Source organism: Sciurus vulgaris (assembly GCF_902686455.1).
Source record: "Sciurus vulgaris genome assembly, chromosome: 1".
NCBI classification, from domain to species: Eukaryota; Metazoa; Chordata; class Mammalia; order Rodentia; family Sciuridae; genus Sciurus; species Sciurus vulgaris.
Window position 1 is genome coordinate 4,153,473 of NC_136461.1, and position 23,183 is coordinate 4,176,655.

The 23,183-nt window shown below is 60.8% G+C and overlaps 1 protein-coding gene across 7 annotated transcripts in view; it reads right to left on the minus strand.

Moving 5' to 3' along the window:
* Positions 1-5: 5 nt before the first annotated feature.
* PLEKHG5 (pleckstrin homology and RhoGEF domain containing G5) overlaps positions 6-23,183 on the minus strand; it is a 33,754-nt gene continuing 10,576 nt past the window's right edge. For 3 of the 7 annotated variants that reach the window (XM_079121124.1, XM_079121126.1, XM_079121130.1), the window contains exons 3-22: positions 9,421-9,550; positions 8,595-8,697; positions 8,226-8,286; positions 7,793-7,884; positions 7,320-7,456; positions 6,898-7,043; positions 6,150-6,359; positions 5,881-6,072; positions 5,216-5,311; positions 4,502-4,552; positions 4,195-4,344; positions 3,720-3,830; positions 3,480-3,629; positions 3,259-3,396; positions 3,012-3,131; positions 2,352-2,484; positions 2,144-2,259; positions 1,874-2,049; positions 739-1,515; positions 6-466 (exon numbers count right to left, since the gene is read on the minus strand). In XM_079121124.1, coding sequence (XP_078977250.1) covers positions 457-466; positions 739-1,515; positions 1,874-2,049; positions 2,144-2,259; positions 2,352-2,484; positions 3,012-3,131; positions 3,259-3,396; positions 3,480-3,629; positions 3,720-3,830; positions 4,195-4,344; positions 4,502-4,552; positions 5,216-5,311; positions 5,881-6,072; positions 6,150-6,359; positions 6,898-7,043; positions 7,320-7,456; positions 7,793-7,884; positions 8,226-8,286; positions 8,595-8,697; positions 9,421-9,550 — 3,099 coding nt within the window. In that variant the 3' untranslated portion in view covers positions 6-456. Of the gene's footprint in view, positions 1,516-1,873; positions 2,050-2,143; positions 2,260-2,351; positions 2,485-3,011; positions 3,132-3,258; positions 3,397-3,479; positions 3,630-3,719; positions 3,831-4,194; positions 4,345-4,501; positions 4,553-5,215; positions 5,312-5,880; positions 6,073-6,149; positions 6,360-6,897; positions 7,044-7,319; positions 7,457-7,792; positions 7,885-8,225; positions 8,287-8,594; positions 8,698-9,420; positions 9,551-14,339; positions 14,563-23,183 lie in introns of those variants that run through there. The other 4 variants (XM_079121129.1, XM_079121127.1, XM_079121128.1 and 1 more) reach the window with 4 other exon arrangements.

Below are 23,183 nucleotides of genomic sequence, written 5' to 3' on the forward strand. Positions count from 1 at the left end.
TCCCAGGGAGTATATACAAGTCTTTATAAAAGAACAAAGCTCAATAAATACGCAGCTTTACAGAGTCAGCCCAAGCCTGTGGTGGCCAGCAGGACTGGGAAGGAGGCAGAGAGGGGGTGGGGGCTGGGGTGCATCCCATTTGAGGCCAGATGAGGGTGGCCATGGGAAGGGCCGCCTAGGAGCCCAGAGTTGGTAACTTTGGGAATAAGGGACAAGGGATTTCCTGGGCAGGTGTGTGGAGAGGGTCCTGGAGCCCAGGCCTGAGGCTCTGCTGAGCCCTCCTCCACTTCATCCGGTCTGGCAAAGTGCAAGTCGGCCCTGGGGTTGTGGCTGGGGTCCTATCCAGCACTCTGGCTCATGCACACACGAGGCAGCAGCTGAAGCAGGTACCGCAACCCCAGAAGCATGCCGTCTGCTGTCCCTTGGTCAGTGGCACCCTTGGGAGCCTCCCTCTGCTCAGACCTCCCTGCAAGGGTGGGGAGACAATTTGCTTGGCTGCTGCCATTTGGAGTGGCTCTGGCCACCCTCTCTTCCCAGCGTGATCCTTCCATTCCTTCACTGCTGCCTGCCGTAGGCACCTGCACCCAGGCAACAGGTTAAGTCTAAGCCTTCCCTCCATTCCATCCCCAAATGCTGATGCTCCCCATCATCACCATGCCCCTTCCCACCTCCAGAACTCGGTACCACCAACATCAGCACACTAAGCCACCTGTCCCATACCCCAGCCAGGCCACTCACGAGGCAGTGAGCGTGGAATTAAGCAGCAAGGTGGTCCTGATCCGGTAGAGCTGGGCCAGAGTCAACTTCCTGTGCTGGACAGAGATCCCTGGGGGGGGCTCAGGTTGGACCCTGGGAGAAGCCCCAGAGGGAAGTTCTCTGGACCTCCTGCGGGCAGGGCCTGCAGGCTCCCCAAGCAGACAACTGGCTCTGTCCCCAGGCTCTGGAGGCTCCCGGCTGCTACCAGGTATGCATGCCTCCTGGCAATCCCAGCCAGGTCCAGCTTTCTGAGCAGAGCCTTGAGTCCTAGTGCCAGGGGCTACAGTGGCCAGGCAGAGCTCTGACAGGCTGCGGCTGGGAGCGGGGGGTCCTCCACAGGTGGCAGCCCCTGACAGCAGCTGGAAGAGGCTGGCCTCAGATTTAGACTTGAGCAGGTGAGGCAGGCGGGGCAGCAGCTGGACAGGGGTGCGGCGGCGGAGGCGGGGCGAGGGTGGGGGCGAAGGGGTTTGTGGTAACTCTGGGGGCTGGGACATTGGCTGGAGCACAGGGGCTGGAGCTGAAAAGTCTTGCAGGGAGGTGGGGGACAGGGTGCCATAGGCGGAGTCCATGGAGCAGGAGCGGCCGTCCACTGGGCCCAGGGGCAGCAGTTCGCTGGTGGGCGTGATCGATGAAGCAGTGGTGCTGAGAGAGGCCTCGTCTGACAGGGAGCTAAAGGGGCCGCCATCAAACTCGGAGGAGAGCGTCTCCCCAGGTTCCACCACAACCATGGCCAGAGTCTCGGTGGAGCCATCCGAGGCACTATAGGGCCAGAAGGAGTGTCAGCCCAACCAGAGGAAGCCTAGAAGGCCTGGGACAGATCTCCAGGCTCAGAGATCTTCAAGCTCCTGTGCCCACAACAGACAGTAATGGATCCCAACACTCTTTCCTGGTCTAAGAATCTTCAGCACAGGGCTCCCGGCAGCCACCAACAAATCAAAGCTGACACCCTGCCTGGACCCTGGTGGAAGAGAGCTGCCTCCACCCACCCCCCACCACGTTTACAACATGAGGCTCTTCAGAAGGGGACAGGGCTGGGCCCTGCTCAGTGTCAGTGGCCTGAGAGCAGGAGTCCTCGGCTGGGGCACACGACCTGCTGCGTGGTCTTGGGCAAACATACCAGTGCTGGGAGTTGAGGCTGTTGCTGCTCTTGCGCAGGATGGTGGGGGAGCTGGCAGCCGAGGTGCTGCTCTCATCTTCCTCCTCCTCCTCCTCCTCCTCTTCCTCCTCTTCCAGTCTTTGCAGGGGTTGCTGGTTGCCTGGGTGCTCCTGCGCACGCAACTGCTGCAGCTGGTTCTACAGGTGGGAGTGGGTAGGCACAGGGGCAGAAAGAACTGTGATCGACAAGCTCCAGCCTGCCCCGCCCACCCCAGCACCACTTTGCCCTCACCTGAGCATTGTAAATGGCATCCACCCAGCCACGGCACAGGGCCTGGCCACTGGCCTGGAACGTGTAGGCCCCCACGGCACTGTGGAACTCGTTCAGGTAGATGAGGAGGAAGGAGCCTGGTCAGGGAAGGCCCATGTCAGTGCTGGTCAAGGCCAGAGCCCCTGCGCACTGCAGCCCCAGCCCAGGAGCAGGGGCCAGCGCTCCTCACCAGGGTCCCGCAGCTCACGGCACACGATCTTGTCCACCAGCAGTGGTGGCCTGATGACCTTGGTCCTCTCAGCCTTCTTCACTGCCTTGGTCACTAAGAGCAGATCAGTGAAGAGGAAGCAGTACACGTCCATCTGGGGTGGGGGACAGGGGAGGGTCAGGGTCCCTGGCTACTGTGGTGCACTGGGAGCACTCAGTTTTTCTCAAATACCTCTGCACACCCCAGCCCCAAATCTTTAAAACTAAAATTCAGAGGAAGACGATTTTCTCTGAGATACAGTGTGAATGATTTCAACCAGTTTTCACTAAAGTGAAGAAAAGGAAGATGATTTTTAAATCACAATGGCAGCTCAGCTACCCAGTGCCTGAAGCCTAAGCAGCATGGTGGTCAAGGCCAGGGCATTTCCTGACCTTTACAGACCACACCCCTCCTGCCACCTCCACAGCTTGACCCTGCCGCTGGATTTGTGAACAGTAAACTGCTAGCAGACAACCAGCCATCACTGTTAACTACAAGTCACTAGTTCTTGAGTCACCACTGAACTGACCATGCGGCTGAAAACCACTGGCTGAGACCTAGGAGGTCCCCAAGAAGGGTGATCCAAACCAAAGGGCAAGAGTGGGTGGGACAGAGCCCTGGGTCTGGGTGGCCCCGAGTCACCTTGCTGTCCTTCCCCTCCTTCATCTTTAGGCTGCCCTCCAGCAGCAGCTGCCGAGTCTCCTCCGGGGAAGCGCCGGGGATGGGTGCTGTCAGGTCCAGATGCAGAAACTCCTTCAGCAGCTGGGGATGGGGGCATGGGTGCAGGGAAGGTCAGGGTCCAGGAGGCCAGCTTTGCCCCAGTCTGCCATTTGGCCCTTCCTCCTTCCCGGCAGGGCTGAGGTCCCTCCCCAAAGACACAGGTGCCCACCTTGTCCACCTCGTCGTTACTGCCCTCCACCACCTCATAGGCATCGATGCGGCTCACCACTGCCGCCAGCCGCTGCTGCTCCTGTCGCTGCCGCATGCATGTGTTCACGTGGTGGATGAAGTGCTCCACCGAGCTGATCTGGGGACAGGCAGGGGGGCTTCAGGCCCCGAGACAGGGAGGGACAGACAGCTGGAGGAGACCCCACCCACTGTCCAGGTTACCATGGTGGCGATGGCCTCCCTGTCGCGGGGCTCTTCCGTTTTTCGCAGCACCGACTTGAGCAGCAGTGGGTACTTGGTGAGCCGTTGGTGGGGCTTGGCAAGCATGTCACTCAGTTTCAGCCGCTGGCACTGCTGGTGCTTCTCCGCCCACTGCAGGGGGAGACCAGAGGGGCTCAAATCAGGCCCCGCCCAGCCAGTCGGCGGCCCAAGGCCCGAGCCCTGCTCCCTCGCCTGCCTCACCGTGACGTAGGCACGGAACAGGTCGTTGTCACGGAGCAGACCGCGCATGTACTCCATGCAGCCTTCCTCCTCCATGCAGTATCGGATGTATGGCTTGAAGAGCGAGCCGAACTGGCCCAGGGAAGAACGACCACAGCACAGGTGACCCCGTGCTCCCCGCAGACCAGTCGCCCCAGGCCTCACATCATTCCTTACAGGGCTTTCGGGACCACCCGGGGGGATGGCAAGCGTATTAGCCCCGGAGCTTCGGCGAGACTGACTACTGAGTGACTCCCGCGGCCAGGCGCACGGGTGGATGGCCAAGGGGGGTTCAAACCCGGGCGCCCGACACGTACTTCCTCGGCTGTGGCCCAGGGGTCAGCTGGGGTCACTGGTTAGGGAATGGAGGGCGACAAGCAGGCGGGACTAGGCCTCGGGGTCTTCTCGACGCCCCAACCCTGCCCTGGTGGCCTCGCCTGCGTCTGGCCCTGCGTACCATCTTGAAGCCTTTGAGGAAGTCCCCGGGCTGCAGCAGGGCTCGCGTGCGCCGCGCCTTCTCCAGCACGGGCGCCATCACGCTGCCCCACAGCACGCGGTGCAGCCGCGCGATCTCCGGGATGTTGCTGAACAGACGCTCGGCCTCCACCTGCGCGGGGTGGGCGCGGGGCGGACGTGGGGCGGACGTGGGTCGGCCTCGCCCGCCCACTACTCCCGGAAGGCCCCGCCCCTCTCCCGGGCCCCGCCCCCAGGGCCGCCCCCCTCCTTCTTAGTACCGCCCCCGCCACTCCCAGATCCGGCCATACCTCGCACAGCAGCCCTGACTCTTGCAGGTTCAGCAGGCAGCACAGGAACAACTGTGGGGACAGGGGACACTGCAGCGGACGTGAAGCCCCACCCAGACTCAGGCTCCCTCCACCTCTTCCCCTTCCACAGAGGCCAGATCAGTCAGTGGTCTTCACACTTGGGAGCTCCAAGCCCCCAAGGGCCACCTGGGGGTCAACCTGCCCTGGCCCCACCTGGAGGAAAGCGGGGGGGGGGGGGCGGGACACGCCCTACAGCATCTCCTGGAATCCTCTCCTCTGCCTCTGCCTCTGTGCTGGCTCAGCCTCAGGTATTCAGGTATGAATCCTCCCTCCAGGGAGACTTCTCGAACCTCCAGGCACTGGGCAACTGCTCCCCTCCCTGAGTTGAAATCCCCACAGCGCCTACGCACCCGTCTCATGTAGGGTGTGGGCTCCTGGCTCCTGGCACACACCAGCGTTCAGAGGCAGTGTTGAATGAGAGAATGGGGCCTCGCCTGTGTTCACGGAGCTTAACCCGCCAACTTGCCTGAAGCCCCCCCAGGTGCTGTGGAATCACCTGTTCCTGGGGGACGCAGCCCTTCCTGGGGGACGCAGCCCCTGGTTGTTGGGTACCTGCTCTTTCTGCACAGACCCAGATTCAGCTGAAAGCCCACCCAGAAAGAGATGAGGGGGCCAGGTGAGAGGGTAGACAGTAGGAGGGGGCCCCACTCGTACATTGGTGATCACTCGCAGCTTCCTGATATAGGAGGCCTCTGTGTGCAGAAGCTCCCACACCGCCTCCTGCTGGTGGCACTGCCGCCGGGTCAGCTTCTGCAGAGAAGGCAGGCAAGTCAGCCAGGAGCCCCAGGACAGGCACGGGAAGGTGGGGTGGGCCACGTGCATGGCATGTCCTCAACTTCCTGACGAGGACCCAGAGACCTTGGAGGAGGCAGGCCGCCCCCACCATCCCATGGATTATCACAATCAAGATACCCAAGGGGATGGGAGTTGTGGCTCCGCAGTAGAGTGCTTGCCTGGTACGTGTGAGGCACAGGGTTCCATCCTTAGCGCCACACGAAAATAAAACAATGGGGCTGGGAGATAGCTCAGTCGGCAGAGTGCTTGCCTTACAAGCACAAGGCCCTGGGTTCGATCCCCAGCACCACAAAAACAAAACAAGGGCATCTGTCCAACTACAACTATGAAAAAAGGCACCCCAGATCTGGGTCTTCCTCTGCAGCTACACAGCCATGCAACACACTGTTTTCACACCGCTTATGTCCCCCAAAGTGGGGAGAGCCTCTTGGGGCCATCCCACAGAAGACCCTGTCACTGGGTCCTCACAAGGACTATCCCCGTTTCTCACACTGGGAGGGACGGGGAGGCTGCGCTGCCCCCACCTCATGCCCATCGATGAGCTCCCGCCAGCTGTCCTCCAGCCTGAGGCAGGCGGTGCCCTCGTCCTCATCCTCGTCCTCCTCTTCCTCCTCCCAGGAGTCGTGGTCAAAGCGCAGCCTCCGGGGCAGCCGGGGCAGCCCAAAGAGGCCATAGGCATGCAGCTTGCCCTCCAGCTGCTCCATCTTGTCCACCTCCTAGGAGGAGACCCAGACCCAGGGTCAGGGTCAGGGCCAGCAGCTGCCCTGTCCCTGGAGCCCACGGGGCCACGTACCCGGCCGAAGGCACTGGTGCTAGGGCCTGAGCTGAAGAAGCCACTGAAGCGGCTGGCTGCCCGATTCTTCCAGCTGTCGCTGCCCCCACTGCTCGTGCCACTACTGTGGCTACTGGGTAGAGAGCAGCTGGAGGGCGTGGGGGGCTCCTGCCCCGGGATGCTGGACTCCCCCAGGAACTCTGACATGTTCTTGCGTCGGCGTCCAGGTGCCTGAGGAGAGTGCAGAGGTCAAAGCCAGCTCAACCAGCCCCATGACCCCATCTCATGAGGATTTCCAGGACCTCCAGCCAGCTCGGGAGGTGGGAGGGTCTCTACACCCAGCCCTGGGGTGTCAACTCTCCTGAGACCTGGATGTGCTCAGAGGGCTGGAAGGTCCAGATGGATTGTCCTGAACTGTCATTGCCCAGCCACAAGCAGAGAGCAGGTGGGGAGAAACAGACACACTCAAAGACATCAACACATACAGCTCCACAAAGCACAGTCTCACTCCTGAGCACAGGTGGGTTTGTGAACACACGCACATGTGCACTCTGACACGCTGGGCAACAGAAGACTCAGAGATCAGACCTAGCACCTTGGGATATGGCTAGATTTAGAGAGGGTGCCCCATGCTCACAACCAGCTCCATTTTCCAGAAGGGGAAGTTAAACCCCAAGAGTGGATGGTGAGGGAGGCAGGTGACTTCCCCCTAAGCAGGAGCCCCCACGGCCAGCCTGCCCTGCTCCCAGCGCTGACAGCCCCTCCTCACCAAAATGTCAAGGCTCTCCCGGCGACTCTGGGGGTCCACACGCTCCAGTGCAGGGGACCCAGCCCCAGCTGGCCGCAGGATCGGCAGGCTCAGGGACTTGGAGTCCTTCACGCCCTGCTCCACCTTGCCCTCATCCCCGGGCTTGGCTGTGTGGGGGCAAAAAGAGGTCTGCAGTGCCTGGGTCTGGGGGAGGTGGAGCCCCGGTCCTCTATGCCCAGAGGCTCTGAGCCCAGGCCTGGCTGCCCTCCCCCCACAGCCCCACCCTGCCAGCTCCCGCCACCAGGCCGCAGAGACACCTGTATGGTAATGAGCCACTCAGGGCCATGGCCAATGGGAACCTGAGCCTGGGAAGGGCTCCCATCTCCAGGAGGAGGCACCGCGGGTCCCTAGCAACCCTGCTGCCTGTGAAGCCCGCTGCTCACCTTTGACCCGCAGGTAGTGTCCACCGAACCTGTAGGCCTCGAAGGTGAGGGACAGGGCAGTGTTGGACTGGTCGAGGTAGATATCCACTTTGCCCAGCGCGATGCCCTTTCTTTCAAACACGGGCAGCAGCACCTCCCTGTCCCCAGAAAGGAGGTGTGTGTCGGGACCATCCCGAAAGCCCCACTCCACCCATCTCCCCGGTGGAAAAGGGGGCACGTGCAGACTCCTGGCCCAGTTGGCCCGCAGGCCAGCTCACCCGTGCCTTCACAGGCACGCTGCGCTCTGGCCAGGCCCTGCACCAGGACTGGAAGGCACAGAGGCGCGGGCCCTGTCCTGGTCTCTTGCACAGGTGTGTACATCCACACAGGACCACCCAGAGGTGGAGACTCACAGGCCATCTCACACACACACACACAGACCTGGAGCCTCCAGCTAGGGAGGCCTCAGCTGCCCCCAGCCCCACTGAGCCTACCCCAGCGACTTCTTCTTCAGAGCAGGTACGATCTCTGTCTCAATGTCCACGTTCAGGTCAAATTTCAAGGTGAAGCACTCCTTGCTCGGGTCCTGAGATGACAAGGGTCTGTCAGCTTCTCCACAGCCAGCCTTCATCTCCCACCAGTCCCATCCCATGGTCCAAGATGGAAACCCCAGTAGGCAAGTGAAGAGCAGGGGTCTCCTGGCCTCCTCTGTCCCTGGGAGGCCACAAGTGCCCTCCCGCCCAAGGAGCTCCTGGAAACCCCAGCCAGAGCTAGGGTACAGTGACAAGGGAGGGACACGCTAACTCCAGACCCCATCCCTCATCCTGGGTTCACAGCGGGGAGGCCCAGCCAAGGTGAAAGGACAGGGCCTGGGAGCAGCCAAGGCTGTCTGGGAACCCTCATCTGCCAGCCCTGGGGGCTCCTTACATCTGTGTGTCTCCGCCTTGCTTTCTTCTTAGAGAGTTTCAGTCCTGTGCTCTTCCGGTCCCTTCAGGGAAAAAGTGAGGGCAGATTGGGGGTGCAGCAGGCCCTCACCAGGATGGGATGTGAGCGGCCGGGGCAGGTACCACGTGGGATCGTGCGCCCTCTGGTGGTCAACACAGGCTCACACAATGGTACCCAGTGAGCATGGGAATAGGCTCCCGGACACCCTGCAGGCTGGCCCAAGCTGGGACCAGGGCATCCACAGCAGCAGGAGGAGTTCGCTACTCAGCCCTCCTGGGGAAAGGTGCCAAAGCAGCTGGGGCCTGGGCTCTCCTGCATGGCCTCTGCTCTGCCCACCTGCCCCTCGCCTACCCCCTGCCATCCACAGAGCTTTCCTCCTCCTCGTCCAGGTCCACCGCAGGGCTGGTCCGTGGGGGGCACGACCGGGTGGACACATTCCGGGCGAGGACAGAGCCTTTGAAGAAAAGGGGTAGGTAGAGGGTTATGCCTTCTCCCTCCCTGACCTCCTGAGCCCTTGAAAGTGGCCACCTCAGAGGGACAGTCTGTGACCCCTGGAATCCCCACCAAGTTGCTAGGCCCCTTCAGGTCTTCGAGAAGATGGAGCGCTCATTATCATCTATCCCTTGGACACAAAGCATGTACCCCAGGATGACACCCCAGTGCTGTCCCACCCCAAATACAACCACCTGTGGCCTCAGTTTATCCTTCCATAAAATAAGGGTAATGAAGCCCCGACTCTGGGGGTTTTGCAGGCAGGGACCAAAGTCCACGGCTCCTCCTTCCAGGCCTCCCCTCACCCCACTGCGTCAACAGCACCTGTGGTCCCGGGGATCTCTCTTGGCCCTGTGGTCACTGGGGCCAATGAGCAGGGTAGCACTGCCCAGCAGGCCTGGAGGGGTTTCTTCCGACCTGCTCCCACCTCACCCGCTTCTGCCTGGAGGATCTGCCCAGAAGTCCCCTCCCCCGAGGGTGGCAGAAGGAGAAAGGGGGCCCGCACAGGCCGGTCCGAGGGTGCCTGCTAAAACACTTGTCAAACAAAAGGAACTGCCTCCTAGGGGGCTCCATTACCCACAGACGACACCCCTCCTAATGGTTTCCAAGACACTGTCCCCACCCCAGCCGGGGTTTCAGAGCTGTCCAAAACTCTAGGGGCCAGCATGGGCCCTGTCCTGCTGACCTTGGAGGGGCAGGTCGAAGCGGACATGCCCGTCATAGTGCAGGGCGCTGTGGAACTCGCTGTCGCAGGCCTCGCAGAGGCGGAGGGGCCCCCGGCGGTGCAGCTGCTGGCAGTCTGCATGATGGCACACCTGCAGGGGATGACAGGGATGGATGGGGCTCCAGGGCCGCCGTCCCTCCCACCAGCCAGCCATTTCCACAGGCGCCTGCTGCTCCGCCTGCGCTGGTTCATCGGGAGGACCTTTCCTGAGCCCCACCGGGTGCCATTCCTAGGAGGGCAGAGAACAGCAAGCCGCCGTGGGGGAGACTTCCAGTCAGCAACCGAGGCTGAGGCCCGGCCTCCCCCTGGGGCACAGGCAGGAAGCCCCCCAAGAGGGAGCGGAGCTGCTCTCTGGTTTGGCCAGCTCTTTGGTGCTGGCAAAGCCCTCTGCCTATCCGCCTTCGGCTCTTCATTCTGAGGAGCAGACCCCACCCAGGTCCCTAAGGGCGCAGGGCAGAGCTGTGCAGGAGTCCCGGGGGTGCTGTGGGTATCGCCTGGGGCACACACACCGCCTGCTGCCAACGTGCTGCCAACGTGCTGCCAACGTGCGCCGGGATTTACTGTGCCTGCCCCCATCCTCCAGATGACTCCGCCATGTCTCTGCCCTCTAACCTCCAAAGGCCCAGCCCTAACCTACTGGGTAGGTGGTCACTATGCTTCCTGCCTTTCCAGGGAAACGGAAGCCAGCAGGAGGCCCCACGTGTCCGGTCACCTGCCGGCAGTAGCAGGGCGTTCTGTGGGGACTGATCCTCTCCCATCTCAGGCAGCCTGTCCTCCGGGCCCGCCCCCAGCCGGACGCAGGGATGCCGCTCGGATCGTCCTCTCTCCTCCACCGTCATGGGCTCGCCCCGGGCACACCAAAGCCACACACGGTATCTTCGTCCGCACCGGCCACTGCCGGGTCCCTGCATCCCACTCTGGGTCCCAGTTTTCATTTTTAGACATTTCGAACCTTGTAGGGCGCAATGGCTCAGGCCTGTAATCCAGTGCCAAGGGAGGCTGAGGCAGGAGGATCACAGATCAAGGCCAGCCTCAGCAACTTAGTGAGGTCCTAAGCAACTTAAGTGAGTCCCTGTCTCAAAATAAAAAATAAAAAGGGCTGGGGACGTGGCCCTGTGGTAAAGCGCCCTGGGTTCAGTCCCCGGGATGAAAGACATTTTTTTCTCAAGCCTCCTAAAAGTCATAAGAACACAAGTCCACACAAGTGTCAGTCACTGTCACATCTGCCTGCTCACTCATCACCCCCTGCTCTGGTCTGAGAATAAGATTTTTTTTAAAAACAGGCCCTCAGTATGCTGCCCCTGATGGTCTTGAACCCTGCACTCAAGTAATCCTCCTGCCTCGGCCTCCCAAGTAGCTGGGACTACAGTGATCCACTACCGGGCCTGCCAAGGGCATCTTCCTGCAAAACCCCACATGGTGGTCACACTGGAAAGCCCAGCCCTCGGGGCTGGGGCTGGGGCTCAGTGGCACAGCGCTTGCCTAGCACGCGTGAGGCACTGGGTTCAATTCTCAGAACTGCATGTAAATAAACAAAGGTCCATTGACAACTAAAAAAAAATTTTTTTTTAAATTTAAAAAAACAAATAAACAGCCAAGCCTGGTAGGGATGTTCCTTCTGAGTCCTGTCCTCACGTTCCCAGCTGTCTAAGGCAGTCCTTTATGGGGCTTTCCCCACCAGAATCCAGCTGAGGTTCGCACAGGGCCTGGTTGTGTCTGTTCGCTCCCTTACCAGTGAATTCTCCAGGGGGTTTTGGGGGGAGAAGGGGTCTTCATGACCCTGACATTTTGGCAGTGTCCAGCTGGTCGCTGCTGGCTGTCCCTAGCAGGTTTCAGGCTGAGCATCGGGACTGGGGCAGTACTGCTCAATGTGCCCTGGGAACTGATCACGGGAATCTTGCTGATCCCTCAAGTCCCTTTCCCTGCCGGACATGTTGGTACACACTTTCGACCCCAGCCACTTGGGAGGCCAAGGCAGGATGACCGTAAGCTCACGGCCAGCCTGGGTGACGCAGCCAGACCCTGTCTCAAAGTACAAAAACAACCACTAAATGAACTTCTCTTGTTCTAAACCAGCTGTGCTAGTCTGTTACAGCAGCTGCAGGAAACTAATGCATTGGGCCAAAAGCCCTGGGGTTACTCGACTCTCTCCCACCCCCACCGCGTCAGTCTGAAAACTCTGTTGGCTGTATTCTTAGTTTCCGTAGCCTCGACACCCACCCAGGCCCCTGTCACTTAGCCAGATGGCATCAGTGGCCCCCTAACTGATCTCCCCAGCCTGGCCCACCAATTCTCCACGGGCAGCCAGAGTGGACGCTGCACAGAGGAGTCCCGTTCCGTCCACTGCAAACCGCCCGATGGCTCCCATCCCACGGCCGCCAAAAGCCAGACGTGCCCAGTCCTGCTCTTCCGTCCTGACCTACCTTGCCCCTCCTGCCTGTCCTCTGACCTGGCATCTGCTGGTCCCTGGCCTGAGATGCTGTCCCCGCAGATGGCAAAGCGCCCACCCCTGCCTCCCCTGCTGCACGTCTCCACCGCAAAGCCACCTCTTGCCCTTCTGCCTGACGCTGCTCCCCTTCTCTCCCTGGCACTTCCTGCCACCTGACAATCTCCATCGTCCCCTCTGTTGCCTCCACACCCACTCAGCTCTCAAGTTCTAACCTGTGTGGGTCAGAGTCCTGCCCCCAGCCTCACCGAACCCTGTTTACTTTATTAATTAGGACAGCGGAGAGGCACTGAGGAGGTTTTGGCTGGGGGGAGCCAGATCAGAGATTTCCAAGACAACAGACAGGGCAAAGGTGGCCTGGACAGCAGAGAGACTGACCCCAGGAAAGAGTGGGGAGGTCAGGAGGAGGCGACGTGAGGGGAGGCTGAGGTCCACTGGTAATTCGGTCCTCATGTGCCTGGGTCTGCATGGAGGGTCTTACATGTGTCATTCTCTCATCCTGGGAGACAGGTTTTTATGGACCTATTTTACATAAGAGAAGAGTAAGGTTCAGAGAAGTTAAGTAATTTACCTTAAGTCACACAGCCAATGGAGTCAGGACTTGAAGCCAATGTATGTGACTCCAGATCCCAGATTTTAGACGCACTCACACTATCTCAGGTATTTGATTGGAGAAATGAGTGGGGGAAACAGGACACATGTTAGCCCTAGGGTTTGGGGACAAGAGGAAATTAATCCTCATTTGAAGCTCATTGTTTCACCCCACGTTCCTCCACTCCTCCATCAGACAGGAAAGGGTACAGGGCACGGAAACAGGAGTCACTGGGTGGTCCTGCTTAAGGGTCCACCTTTTGTGGAGCTGGGTCCTGGGCAGGCAGCGGGACACTGACTCAGACTGCTGCTGGCAGCCCAAGCGCCAGATGCCCCCCACTCCCAGGCCCCTCACCAGTGGTTGTCAGGGCCTGAGGCAGGAGAGAGGGTCTCCCCTCAACTCTACGGCTGTTCCTGGCTCCTGTGTGTAACCCATTGCTGAAAAAAGAAAAGAAAACCGCGACACTACCCACAGCCAGGGCTCCACCTCCACCCACCCGCCCCAGCATCGGGGCACTGCTGGGAAGAGCCAGGCTCCCAGTGTCTCCTCTCCCCAGGAGGCCCCAGCCTCCCAGGTCAGCAGCCCCTGCACTGCCTCCAGCCTGGGCAGCTAGCCTGGCACAGGTGCCCCCTCTAACCTCTCCCAACCCTGGCAGCTCAGTTAGCCAGTGTGGATGGCGCTCCAGACCAACCAGGCCCGGGTCCCACAGTGACCGTGCGGGGGTAGGGGATGGCTTGGCAAGTCCCTTGCTAGGCTGTAGAGTCCTGAGGAGGGTCCCGGTCCTTCCAGCCCACGTCTCTGATTCTGTGCCACAATCAGGGTTTTAAAGCAATCCAACAAAAGCAGCTTGCACGCAAAGATTCACTCCTTACAGCAGATTCAGTGATCAACAAATGTTTATTGAGCACCTACTATGTGCCCACCCTGTTGAAACACTGGGCTCCCTTGAGGGCCTGGAGATTCACTCCCCAGCCCTGCTACGACCAGCTTTGGTAAACACCACCAGTTTGGTAAACTGGAGCTACAGCTGACCAAAACCTCACCCCCTCTGGTCCTGCTGGTGTCCCCAGGCTAATAAACACCAGCCTCACCAGGAAGGTCAGGACCGGGATCTGAACCAGGTGCGCCCCGACTTAACCAAGCAGGTCTGGCTGAGGATGAAGTTGCAAGTTGTAGAAACCCCCCAGGGAGAATGAGGAGCACAGCCGAGGGGCGGGGTGGGCGGAGTCCCCTTGGTCATTTACCCTCCCCACTTCTCAAGCCCATGCCCACACCACAGGGTCTCCCCAGCTCCATAAGGGGCAGGGGTCTCCCCAAAACTTAAGTAGAGTGGCCTTGTTCCAAAGCGAGATTCTTGGACGCTTCTCTCAGACCTGGGCGCCCCTCCCCAGCCTTCCTGCCTGCCCACCAACACCTCTGAGGCCAGGCACCCGTGCCAGCCCAGGAGGAGCCCCAGGTGGGGTGCCAGACATCCCCAGCACTAGTGCCAGGGAGGGGCGAGCGCAGCCCTTGGAACCCACGGGACCGGCAGGTCACACACCCCTCCGAAGACCTTACAACTAGCAAGCGGAGGTGGGTGGGGGGCGCTGGGCGCACGGCCAAGGCCGCCCAGGCGCGTGGGCACCGGAAGCCAGGCTTCCTCGCCACACAGGACGCGGCCCCGCCGAGGGGAGGCCTGTGGCCGAGGAGGCGTGGGAGGCCGGGCCGGGGGCAGAAGGGGGACGGCGGCCCGCCAGGGCCCGGGGCGCAGGGGTGTCCGCACGCAGGACGGGCCAGGGGCCACGGCCACGGCGACCCCGGGCCGCAGGGTGGGGGCCGCGCTCGGCGCCCGGGCGCCCCTACCTGGCCTGCGCTGGCGCGGGCGCGACCCCCGGCGCACGGGGGCTCGGGGTCCCGAGAGGGCAGCGCGGGGCCCGGCCCGGAGGCCGCTCGGCGCCCGGAGACGCCGGGTCCGGTCCCCATGGCGGCCGGAGGAAGCGGCGGTCTGCGCCGCCCGCCGGACAAAGCGCCGGGCCCCGCTTCCTGCCATTGTGCGGCCGCGCCCGCCCCCGGCCGAGCGCGGGACGCGGGGACCCGGGCCGGTGACGCCCCCGCGGCCCCCGCCCCGCCCGGGACGCGCCCCGCGCACGGCCACCTCCGCCTCCCGCCTTTGTCCCCGAGTCGCCGCCCCCGTCCGCCAGCGGCTCCGGGAATGCGCGCTCCGACTCCAGCGTCCCCCCGCGGCCACACGCCCGCGCCCAGAGGCCTGCGCGAGGGTCGCCCCGGCCCTGCGCCCGCTGCTGCCCACCGCCCCCCGGGCCCGAGCCCGGGGACCCCCGCCCCGGCGCCCCGGCCACCGCTGCGGGTGGCAGGCCGGCTGGCGGAGGGAGGGCGCCGAGGGGCGGGCGGGTCGCCGGCCGCACGGTCAGGAAACCCACAGCCCAGCGCGAGGTCCCTGCCGCTCCAGGCTGGCTCCCCACCGCCAGGGGGCGCGGGGCAGCGCCGCGGACTGGGGTGCAGGGGTCTGCACGGGGTGGCTGCCAGGGCGCTTTTACGCTCAGTCAGGAGCGCGCGTGGGCACCATTATCGCGGATCATCGCACGGGGAGAAGGTGACCTAAAGAGACCTGAAAGTGCACCTAAACCTGCCTTCCGACTCCGCTCCTGGCATGGCCGCCTAGGAGGCCTCAGGACCCGGCAGGGCCACCTGCGATCTTTCCTCAGCCCACCCGCCACCGAGACAGCTCCTCCATCTGGCTGCATGCAGTGGGGAGCTGGGGTCTTTGAGGTGGCTTTCAGGGGCAGCAGTTGATCAGGGGCCGGGGGCTTCAAGAGCCACCCCCACTCCGAAAGGCCGTCATCCACGGCGCACACCACAGGCAGGTCTGTGTGCGTGAGGGTTTCTTCCTGTGGGTTGAACCTAGGCCCCTGCACATGCTAGGCAAGTGGCCTACCTCTGAGCTGCATCCTCAGCCTTTTTAAAAATTGTAGTTTGAGGCAGGGTCTTGCTAAGGTGTCGGGGCTGGACTAGAACTCGCAACCCTCCTGCCTCAGCTTCCCAGCTAGCTGGGATTACAGGCATGTGCCACTGTGCCCAGCCAGGCAGAGCTTTTGAATTGCTTAGAATAAAATCCCACCATGGCTTGTCTCCCACCTTGCCTCCCAGGTGAGCCCAGGGGACAGCCCGCTGGCTGGCCTTCCTGCTGCTGGGCCCTAATAACTCACCAAACTCAGGGCCTCTGCCCCTGCATGCTCTGATTAGAACTCCAGGCACCCCTGGTCCTTGAATGGCTGGCACTGGGCTCCAACTTAAATGCTACCTCCCCAAGGTGGCTCTTCCACACACACACACACAAAAAAAATTGTCATCTTCCAGGCTGCAAATTAGTGCAGCCACTCTGGAAAGCAGTGTGGAGATTCCTTAGAAAACTTGGAATGGACCCACCATTTGACCCATCTATCCCACTCCTCGGCCTATACCCAAAGGACTTAAAATCAACACACTACAGTGACACAGCCACATCAATGTTCATAGCTGCTCAATTCACAATAGCCAGACTGTGGAACCAATCTAGATGTCCTTCGATTGATGAATGGATGGATAAAGAAACTGTGGTATATGTAAATACAATGGAATATTACTCAGCTATAAAGATAATAAAATTATGGCATTTGCAGGCAAATGGATGAAATTGGAGAATATCATGCTAAGTGAGATAAGCCAATCTCAAAAAACCAAAGGACGAATGATCTCGCTGATAAGTGGATGATGATAGATAATGGGGGATGGGAGGGGGGAAAGAATGGAGGAAGGAGGGACTGTATAGAGGGAAAAGAGGGGTGGGAGGGGTGGGGGGGAAGGAAAAAATAACAGAATGAATCAAACATCATTACCCTATGTAAAGGTATGATTCCGCAAACGGTATGCTGTTACTCCATGTACAAACAGAAACGACATGGATCCCATTTGTTTACAATAAAAATAAATTTAAAAAACATTGTCACCTTCCTTCTCCCTGTCACCTGAAGTTGAATTCCTTCCTTCCTAGCCTTTTACTTTATTTTTTTCCCTATACCAGGGATTGAACCCAGAGGTGCTTCACCACTGAACCACATCCCTAGCCCTTTCTATTTTGTTTTGACACAGGGTCTCCCTAAGTTGCACAGGGCCTTGTTAAATTGCTGAGGCTGGCCCCAAACTTGCATCCTCCTGCCTCAGCCTCCTAAATCAATGGGATTACAGGCATGTACCACTGCACACTAGGATGTCCTTGACAGAGGCTGTATGGCTCACTGTGTCCTCAGCCCTTACAGTGGCACTGGTTCACAGTGGTGTTCTCCATGTAGATGAGATCAGTGAATGGATAAATGAAGGCAGAGGCGGTGTCTTCAGCCACAGCAGAACCTGGGGACAGGGGACATCTCAACCAGGACATCACTTTCTGACCAAGAGTCAACAGAGCATCCCCACTGCTAGACCAAAGGGTCTCTCCCTCCTAGGATCTGGGACCTTGGCCTGCTGGGCCTGGCAGGCAAATTCCACTTCAAATTCGGGTGCTCTTGCCCCAGCCTCCTGCCCCTGCCTCACAGGCAGACGGGTACCTTCCACTGAACGCTCCCAAGTGCCACCACGCCCGTGCAGAATTTGGGCAGACTCCAAGAAGACACTGTTACTTAACAGCTAGGGAGAGGGTATGTGACCTGCCCCAAGGTCAGCAGCACCTACGCAGGGAAATGGGTGCCTGAGCAGACCCAAGAAGTCCAGGCCCCGACTCCCTGGGGAGGGTCCCCCCAGCCCGGCCCAGGCCAGCTCCATGCTCAGAAGTCAGGGCTGGCTTGCTGAAACTGATACTCAGAAACCAGATGCTGAAGCTGATGGATGCTGGTCTCCAAGGCACCCCTCGCCCCAGGCCACTCTCCCATAGCACCACCTCCCCAGCCCCAAAAAAGCAAAGGGCGCCCCAGGGCACCCCTACCCCACATTGTCGGGATTGGAGCCTGGTCCATGGGTGGAGGCCCACACCAGCTCCTCACTGCCCACAGAAAACGGGCCTACGAGCAGGAGCTGGGGCTCCCTGGGTGGAGGACTGCCCCTGTCCAGGGGTTCTCCAGCAGCGCTAAACTCCCCTGGGAGCCAGCTGGCCCCAAGGCCCACCCAGCACCTCAGAAATCCAAGGGTGGAGCTCGCATGCATGGGCAGGCCAAGCAGGGCGGGGCAATCCTGCCAGGCAGCTCTCTTCACTGCAGAAGGCACAGGGGGCTCCTCCCTTCCCCTCAGCCGGGGCCTCTGTCCTTTGGGTCCCAATACCCACTGGGAGGCAGAGGTGGGAGGCGGGGGTCCCGAAGACCTCTCTGCAAGATAGGCCTGTCTTCTGCACTTGGGTGGCACTTGGGCCTGTCTTCTGGGGAGGTCCCAGTGTGGACCTGGGCGCAAGGGGAGAGGAAGGGGCTGTGAACCTGCCTTCTGCTGAGCCCTGCACGACTGTGCCAGACCCCACATAGCAACAAGGGAGCCCCTGAACTCTTGGTACCGTTTCCCCAGCGCCACATAGAAGGCTTCTTGGGAGGGAACTGAAGAGGGGTTCTGGGGCCCCCCTACCCTGCCCTTCCACACTGGGCAACAATCTCCACCAGAACACTGGCCATTTTTCCAGAATGTACACCTAAGGATGACTGACAGATCCTAGGATGTGCCTGGCCAAAGGACAGGGACTAGAACTGCACACCAGGGAACCGCCACCCCAAAGAGGAGAAAGGTTATTGGGCATTGTAGGGCCAGGGACCCTTCTGGCCCCCATTTCCCCATCTTCCACCAGCCTTGAGTCATGGATGCCCCTCCCTTCCCCAAACTGTCTGAGGCGCAGGCTCTTGCGCCCCCTGCTGGCCTCGAGCAGACGGCCGGGGACTCCTGATGGAGCTGGGCGGGTGGGACTAGACCCCAGAAAAGACGGCCCAGGGCCACAGTCCCACCGCAACTCAAGTCCACACCGCTAGGCAGAGCCCTAGAGTCAGTGGGGCAGGAGTGGCACTGGAGCCTCTTGGGAACTCAGGTAAATGGAGGTGGAGCCCGCAGCCCCCCTTTACCCCGGGCAGCCTGTGCCCCGTGGGGCCCTCCACGCGGGATTCTGACTATTAACTCGGGGGTCGTGGTGTCCAGACTCCTCCAACTGCCGGGGAGATTCACCTAGAGCCACGGGTCACATCCCTGGGGCTGGGGCCGGGCGAGGGGGCCGGAGGGGCTGCAGGGCTGGGGGCGCTGGCACAGGAGGCGGGCTGCGCGGGGCTGCCACCTGGGTTGGCGGTGGTACCCCGCACCCACAGGTGGGGCTAGGGGAGCATGGGGCCCCTGGAAGGCCAGGGGCCTGAACCTCGCCACGGTGGCAGGAGGCCAGCTGTGGATTGGGCAGGTGATCTGGGGTCCAGGCTTAGGGGAGTGGCAGGAGGCACCGCTGTCCCTGAGGGGGCCGGCCCTTCACAGAACTCCAAAACGTGAGGTCCCTGGTCATCACTGGACTTGAAGACAGGTGGTCACCCGTGCAGGAGCGAAGGCCAGGGATGAGGGCCAGCGACGAGGAGTCCCCAGCTGGTCAGGGAAGGAACCTGCAGGCCAGGCCGGGCTCCTTCTGCTCCATCATCAAGAGCTACACTCTGAACTGGCCCTCGGGATGCCCCAGAAATGCGTCTTCCTCTGGGCCCTTCCTTTTTAACGACCCTCCCTGGCATGGCTGGCAAGGGGGCCAGTCTGTCCTTCGAAGCTCCACCCTCCCAGCAGCCAGAGTTCAGAATAACTGGGCTCAGGACTGGGGTGCAGGCTCTCCCCACACTGCTCCCCATCCTGGAGAGGGCCGGGGCTCAGGTCCCCTTTTTCCTGCGCTTTGCAGCCTCTGCGCAGCCGTCCCTCCGGCCCCTTCCCAGTTCAGGACCTCAGGCTGGACCCCAGAAGGGCAGCGCCTCTCCTCTGTCCCACTTGCTGAGCCAGGTGCCCCAGGCCTTCCTTTGTTCCCTAGTCCCCAAAATTACATAGGCAAAGCCCAGGCAGTCTGCTCCACTGCTTCTCGGTCCTGCCCCTTCGGATGCAGAGAAGCCCACAGCCTGGGCGTCTGTGGGACCGGGCACCCCCAATGCTCCCACACCTGGCCATCCCCAGGGCAAGCTCTGGCTTCTCCCGGCAAAGCACTGCCAGGACAAGAGGCCAGTTCTGTTACTTGGTGCCACCTGCCCGCTCCTCCCTCTGCCGGAGCCCGCTGGCCTTCGTCTGACTTCCCATGGACCCCGCTCAGTCTGCCACTGCACTGTCAAGGCAACGCCCAGCCTGGGTTCCACAGGCTTGACCGTGCCTGGGCCTCGGCGGCAGCGCCAGATGCTGGGGACTCTCCCTAAGCCAGCCAAAACTGGCCTCCCTGTCTGCGCCTTCGGGAGCCAAGTAGGAAGCCACCTCCCTTTCCCCCACCGCTCCTTGGAAAGGGGAACACAGAAGGCCTGGCAGTGGGGCAGCCCACCTCTGCTGCTGGGGTGCCCCTGATAATGTGGTGGTGGCACGGTGCCTCCCGCCTGGGGCGTGGAGGACTGGAGGCACTCCTCCAGTGGCTCATGGCGAGCACTGAACAAACCATGGCTGCTCGGACCCTCACCTCTGTTGGAGGACTAAGCCCTGCCAGGACCGACACCCTCAAGTCTCTTGTCCCCTCAAATGTGGTGGCCCAGGGTTCCCGTGACCTGTGTCAGCCCTCACCCAGGTCCCTTTGTGGTCTGGGGTACCCTGAGGAGACTTTAATCAGAGTGAGCAGCACAAAGGAGCCCAGGAAGGAGACGGGGAGTCCAGACACTCGAGCTACTTTGCAGGCCAGGGGACACCTGGCACACTGTCACCTGCCTCAGTCACACCCTGGCATTGTGTGACTCCCCCACACTCTGAGCTCCACCTGCCCTGGGAACAGGACAGGCTGAATGGGGGTGTTGCGTAGGGTCTGGAATGGAGTCCCAGGAGAACTCAGTTCTCAGGGAGGTACACAGGGCACCCCCGAAGTCTAGGGGCAACTCTCTCCCATGCTGAAGATGAACTCTTACTCATGGTTGGCGCTCTGTGAATAGCTATGGCATGATGAGCTCTGTGCAAAGCACTTTATATACGGGTCTCTTTTAATCCTCAACACAAACTTTAGATGCCCTTTTCCAGATGAAACTGAGGCTCAGAGAGGTATAGTGACTTGCCTAGGGTCACACAGCTGCAAAGGTATAGATTTGATCCTGGAGTTCACAGGTGTGACTTGCTGTACACATCTGCATCCTGGAGAGGGGTAGGGACACCACTTTTCTCCTGGGGTCTCTGTAGCATGCAGTTCAGACCCCTCACCTGGACATACAGAGTGCTCCTGGTCCAGCCTGCCTCCCTCTCTCCAAGACCCCGCCCCCCCTGCTCCCCATGGCTTCCAGTCCCCCTCCCCTGCTCATTCTGCTTTCCTCCGCCTCTTTACCTCCTTTTCCCCAGGAATCTAGCCGCCTCCATCCTGGAAGCCCATCCTGGTTGTCCGTCCCACCCCCATGTGAACCTCAGGAAGGGGTATGACAGCTAATTCATCAGAGAAGTGCAGACACCCAAGAGGGTCCAACAGAACCTCTCCAGTCCCACCCTGCTTGCAGACGGCCTTCCCACTAACCATTCCTGGAGTGACCGGAGGGCATTAAGAAGTTGATGATTGACAGTCTCACAGGGGTGGGCCCTGCCAGCCATGCTGTGAGGGGTGGGCGAGTCCCTTCCCTTCTCTGGGCCTTGGTTTCCTCACACGTAGGAGGCAATAAGGCTGTCGTGAGGTTCACTGAGACCCGCGCAAGGGCCCACCACCCTGCCTGGCGTGGAAACGCGCGGGATCGGTAACGGCTTCTGTTAACAATGACACTGATGTATATGTTTATTTTTTGTACTGGGGATTGGGCCCAGGAATGTTCTACCACTGAGCCACGTCCCCAGTCCCTTCCCTCCTTCATTTACGAGGTCTCACTAGGTTGCTGAGACTGGCCTTGAACTCACAATTATTATTGTTCTTTGCTCGCCACAAAACCTGCGACCTCGCCTCCTCTCACCCTGCACCTCTGCATTCTGCGGCAGCTCCCCTCCCCTCATTCTGCTCTGCCTACCCGTGTTTCCACTACCACCAGAGGCCACCTCCTCCAAGATGTCCTCCCTGACTGGCCCCCTGATTCTGATCGCTCAGGCATCTCTGTCCTCGAAGTAAGTCTGTTCCACTTGCCTCGTGGGGGTCCCCGCAGTGGCAGGGCTCTGACTCCCCGCGGCAGGCTGGATGACCCATGTCCTAAGGCTGGGGTCTAGAGGCTGCAGAGCACCTCCTGAGCTTCTCAGATCAGCTCTCTTCTCTCAGGACTCATCTCTTCCGAGCCTGGGCCTCCCACCCTTACCCTGTGCATGGCAGCGTGGGGACCTGCCCTGGAAGCAGGGGCCCTGGGGAGGGACTGGGGCATTGTGCCTTGGCCCCACGCTCAGGTCCGGCAGAGGCCTCAGGGCTTTGGAGCCCCTGGCAGGAGGTCTGCTGTGGGGAGCAGGGGCTAGTCTGTTGCCAGGAGCCCCCATCTGGGGGAGAGGCAGCCAGCCAGCACCAGAGCCCAATGCCAGGCACCATCCCAGCCAGCAGATTGTATCTGACATCACAGCCGCCCCCATGCCTGGTGACCACGGCAACTGAAGCAGCCCCCTCCTCTCCCGCCCCCAGAACAGTCCTCCAAACCATGGTCCTCCTCTGCATGTGTCTGGGGGGAGGGGGAGCTGGGGGCAGGGGTGGCATTTTAAACTTCCTGCAGCTGGCAGGGCTAAGCTGCAGAGTAGTTAGGCACATGGGCTCGACTAGGCACTGGGTTCAAATCCCACATTCTTGCTTGCTGACCATGGGTAGCCACTTTGTCCCCCGAGCCTCAGTCTCCCCATCTATATGTGGGATACGGTTAGAACCCATCTCAGAAGAGAAAATTCAGTGCGTCCTTAGAGCCCGGGCCCAGCACAGTGAGTTGCAGCAATTATTAGTATTGATTGTCATCAAAACGTGTGGGGGAGGGGGTGCGTACAACACGGTTCAAACCCTGGTTCCATCTCTCATGAGCTGTGGGGCTTGAGCCAAGCCACAGGACCTCTCTGAACCTTGGTATCTTCATCTGCAAAAGGGGGTGACAATACCTTCCCTGCAGAGCTGCCCCAGCAGTGCATAAGGCACAGAAAGCACGTGGCACAGAGCCTAGTATGTCATAAGCAGAAATACCCAGGCAATGTTCTCGCTGTTCACCCTCTTCCTGGCCCCCTTCTCCCTGATGCACCCCTCCTGAGCCCTCAAACTCCGAGCCTAGTTGGCCCCTCTTCCTTGCCTCCTCCCATGGCCACAGTCAGGCTCCTCAAGCCCCACAGTGGTCACTGGAACCAAACCTTGGGGACCACGTCCCCTCCTGAGCCTCGGCTTCTTCATCTGTGCTAGGGGGTTGCCCACAGCTGCTCTGCTGTGGCAGGAGAACCCCACTCTGCTGTTCCTCCCTGGCCGCCCCTCTGCCCTCCTAGCGGGCCCTGTGGCCCTACCCGCCTCTGAATCCAGAGGACACTGCTGCCCCGCCAGCCATGCCCTTGCAAGGGCTCCACGGACATCCGGGCCTTTGATAAGGAGGGCCGCGAGAGCCCCGTCCCCTCGGCCCCAGGCCCCGCAGCGTCCAGCCT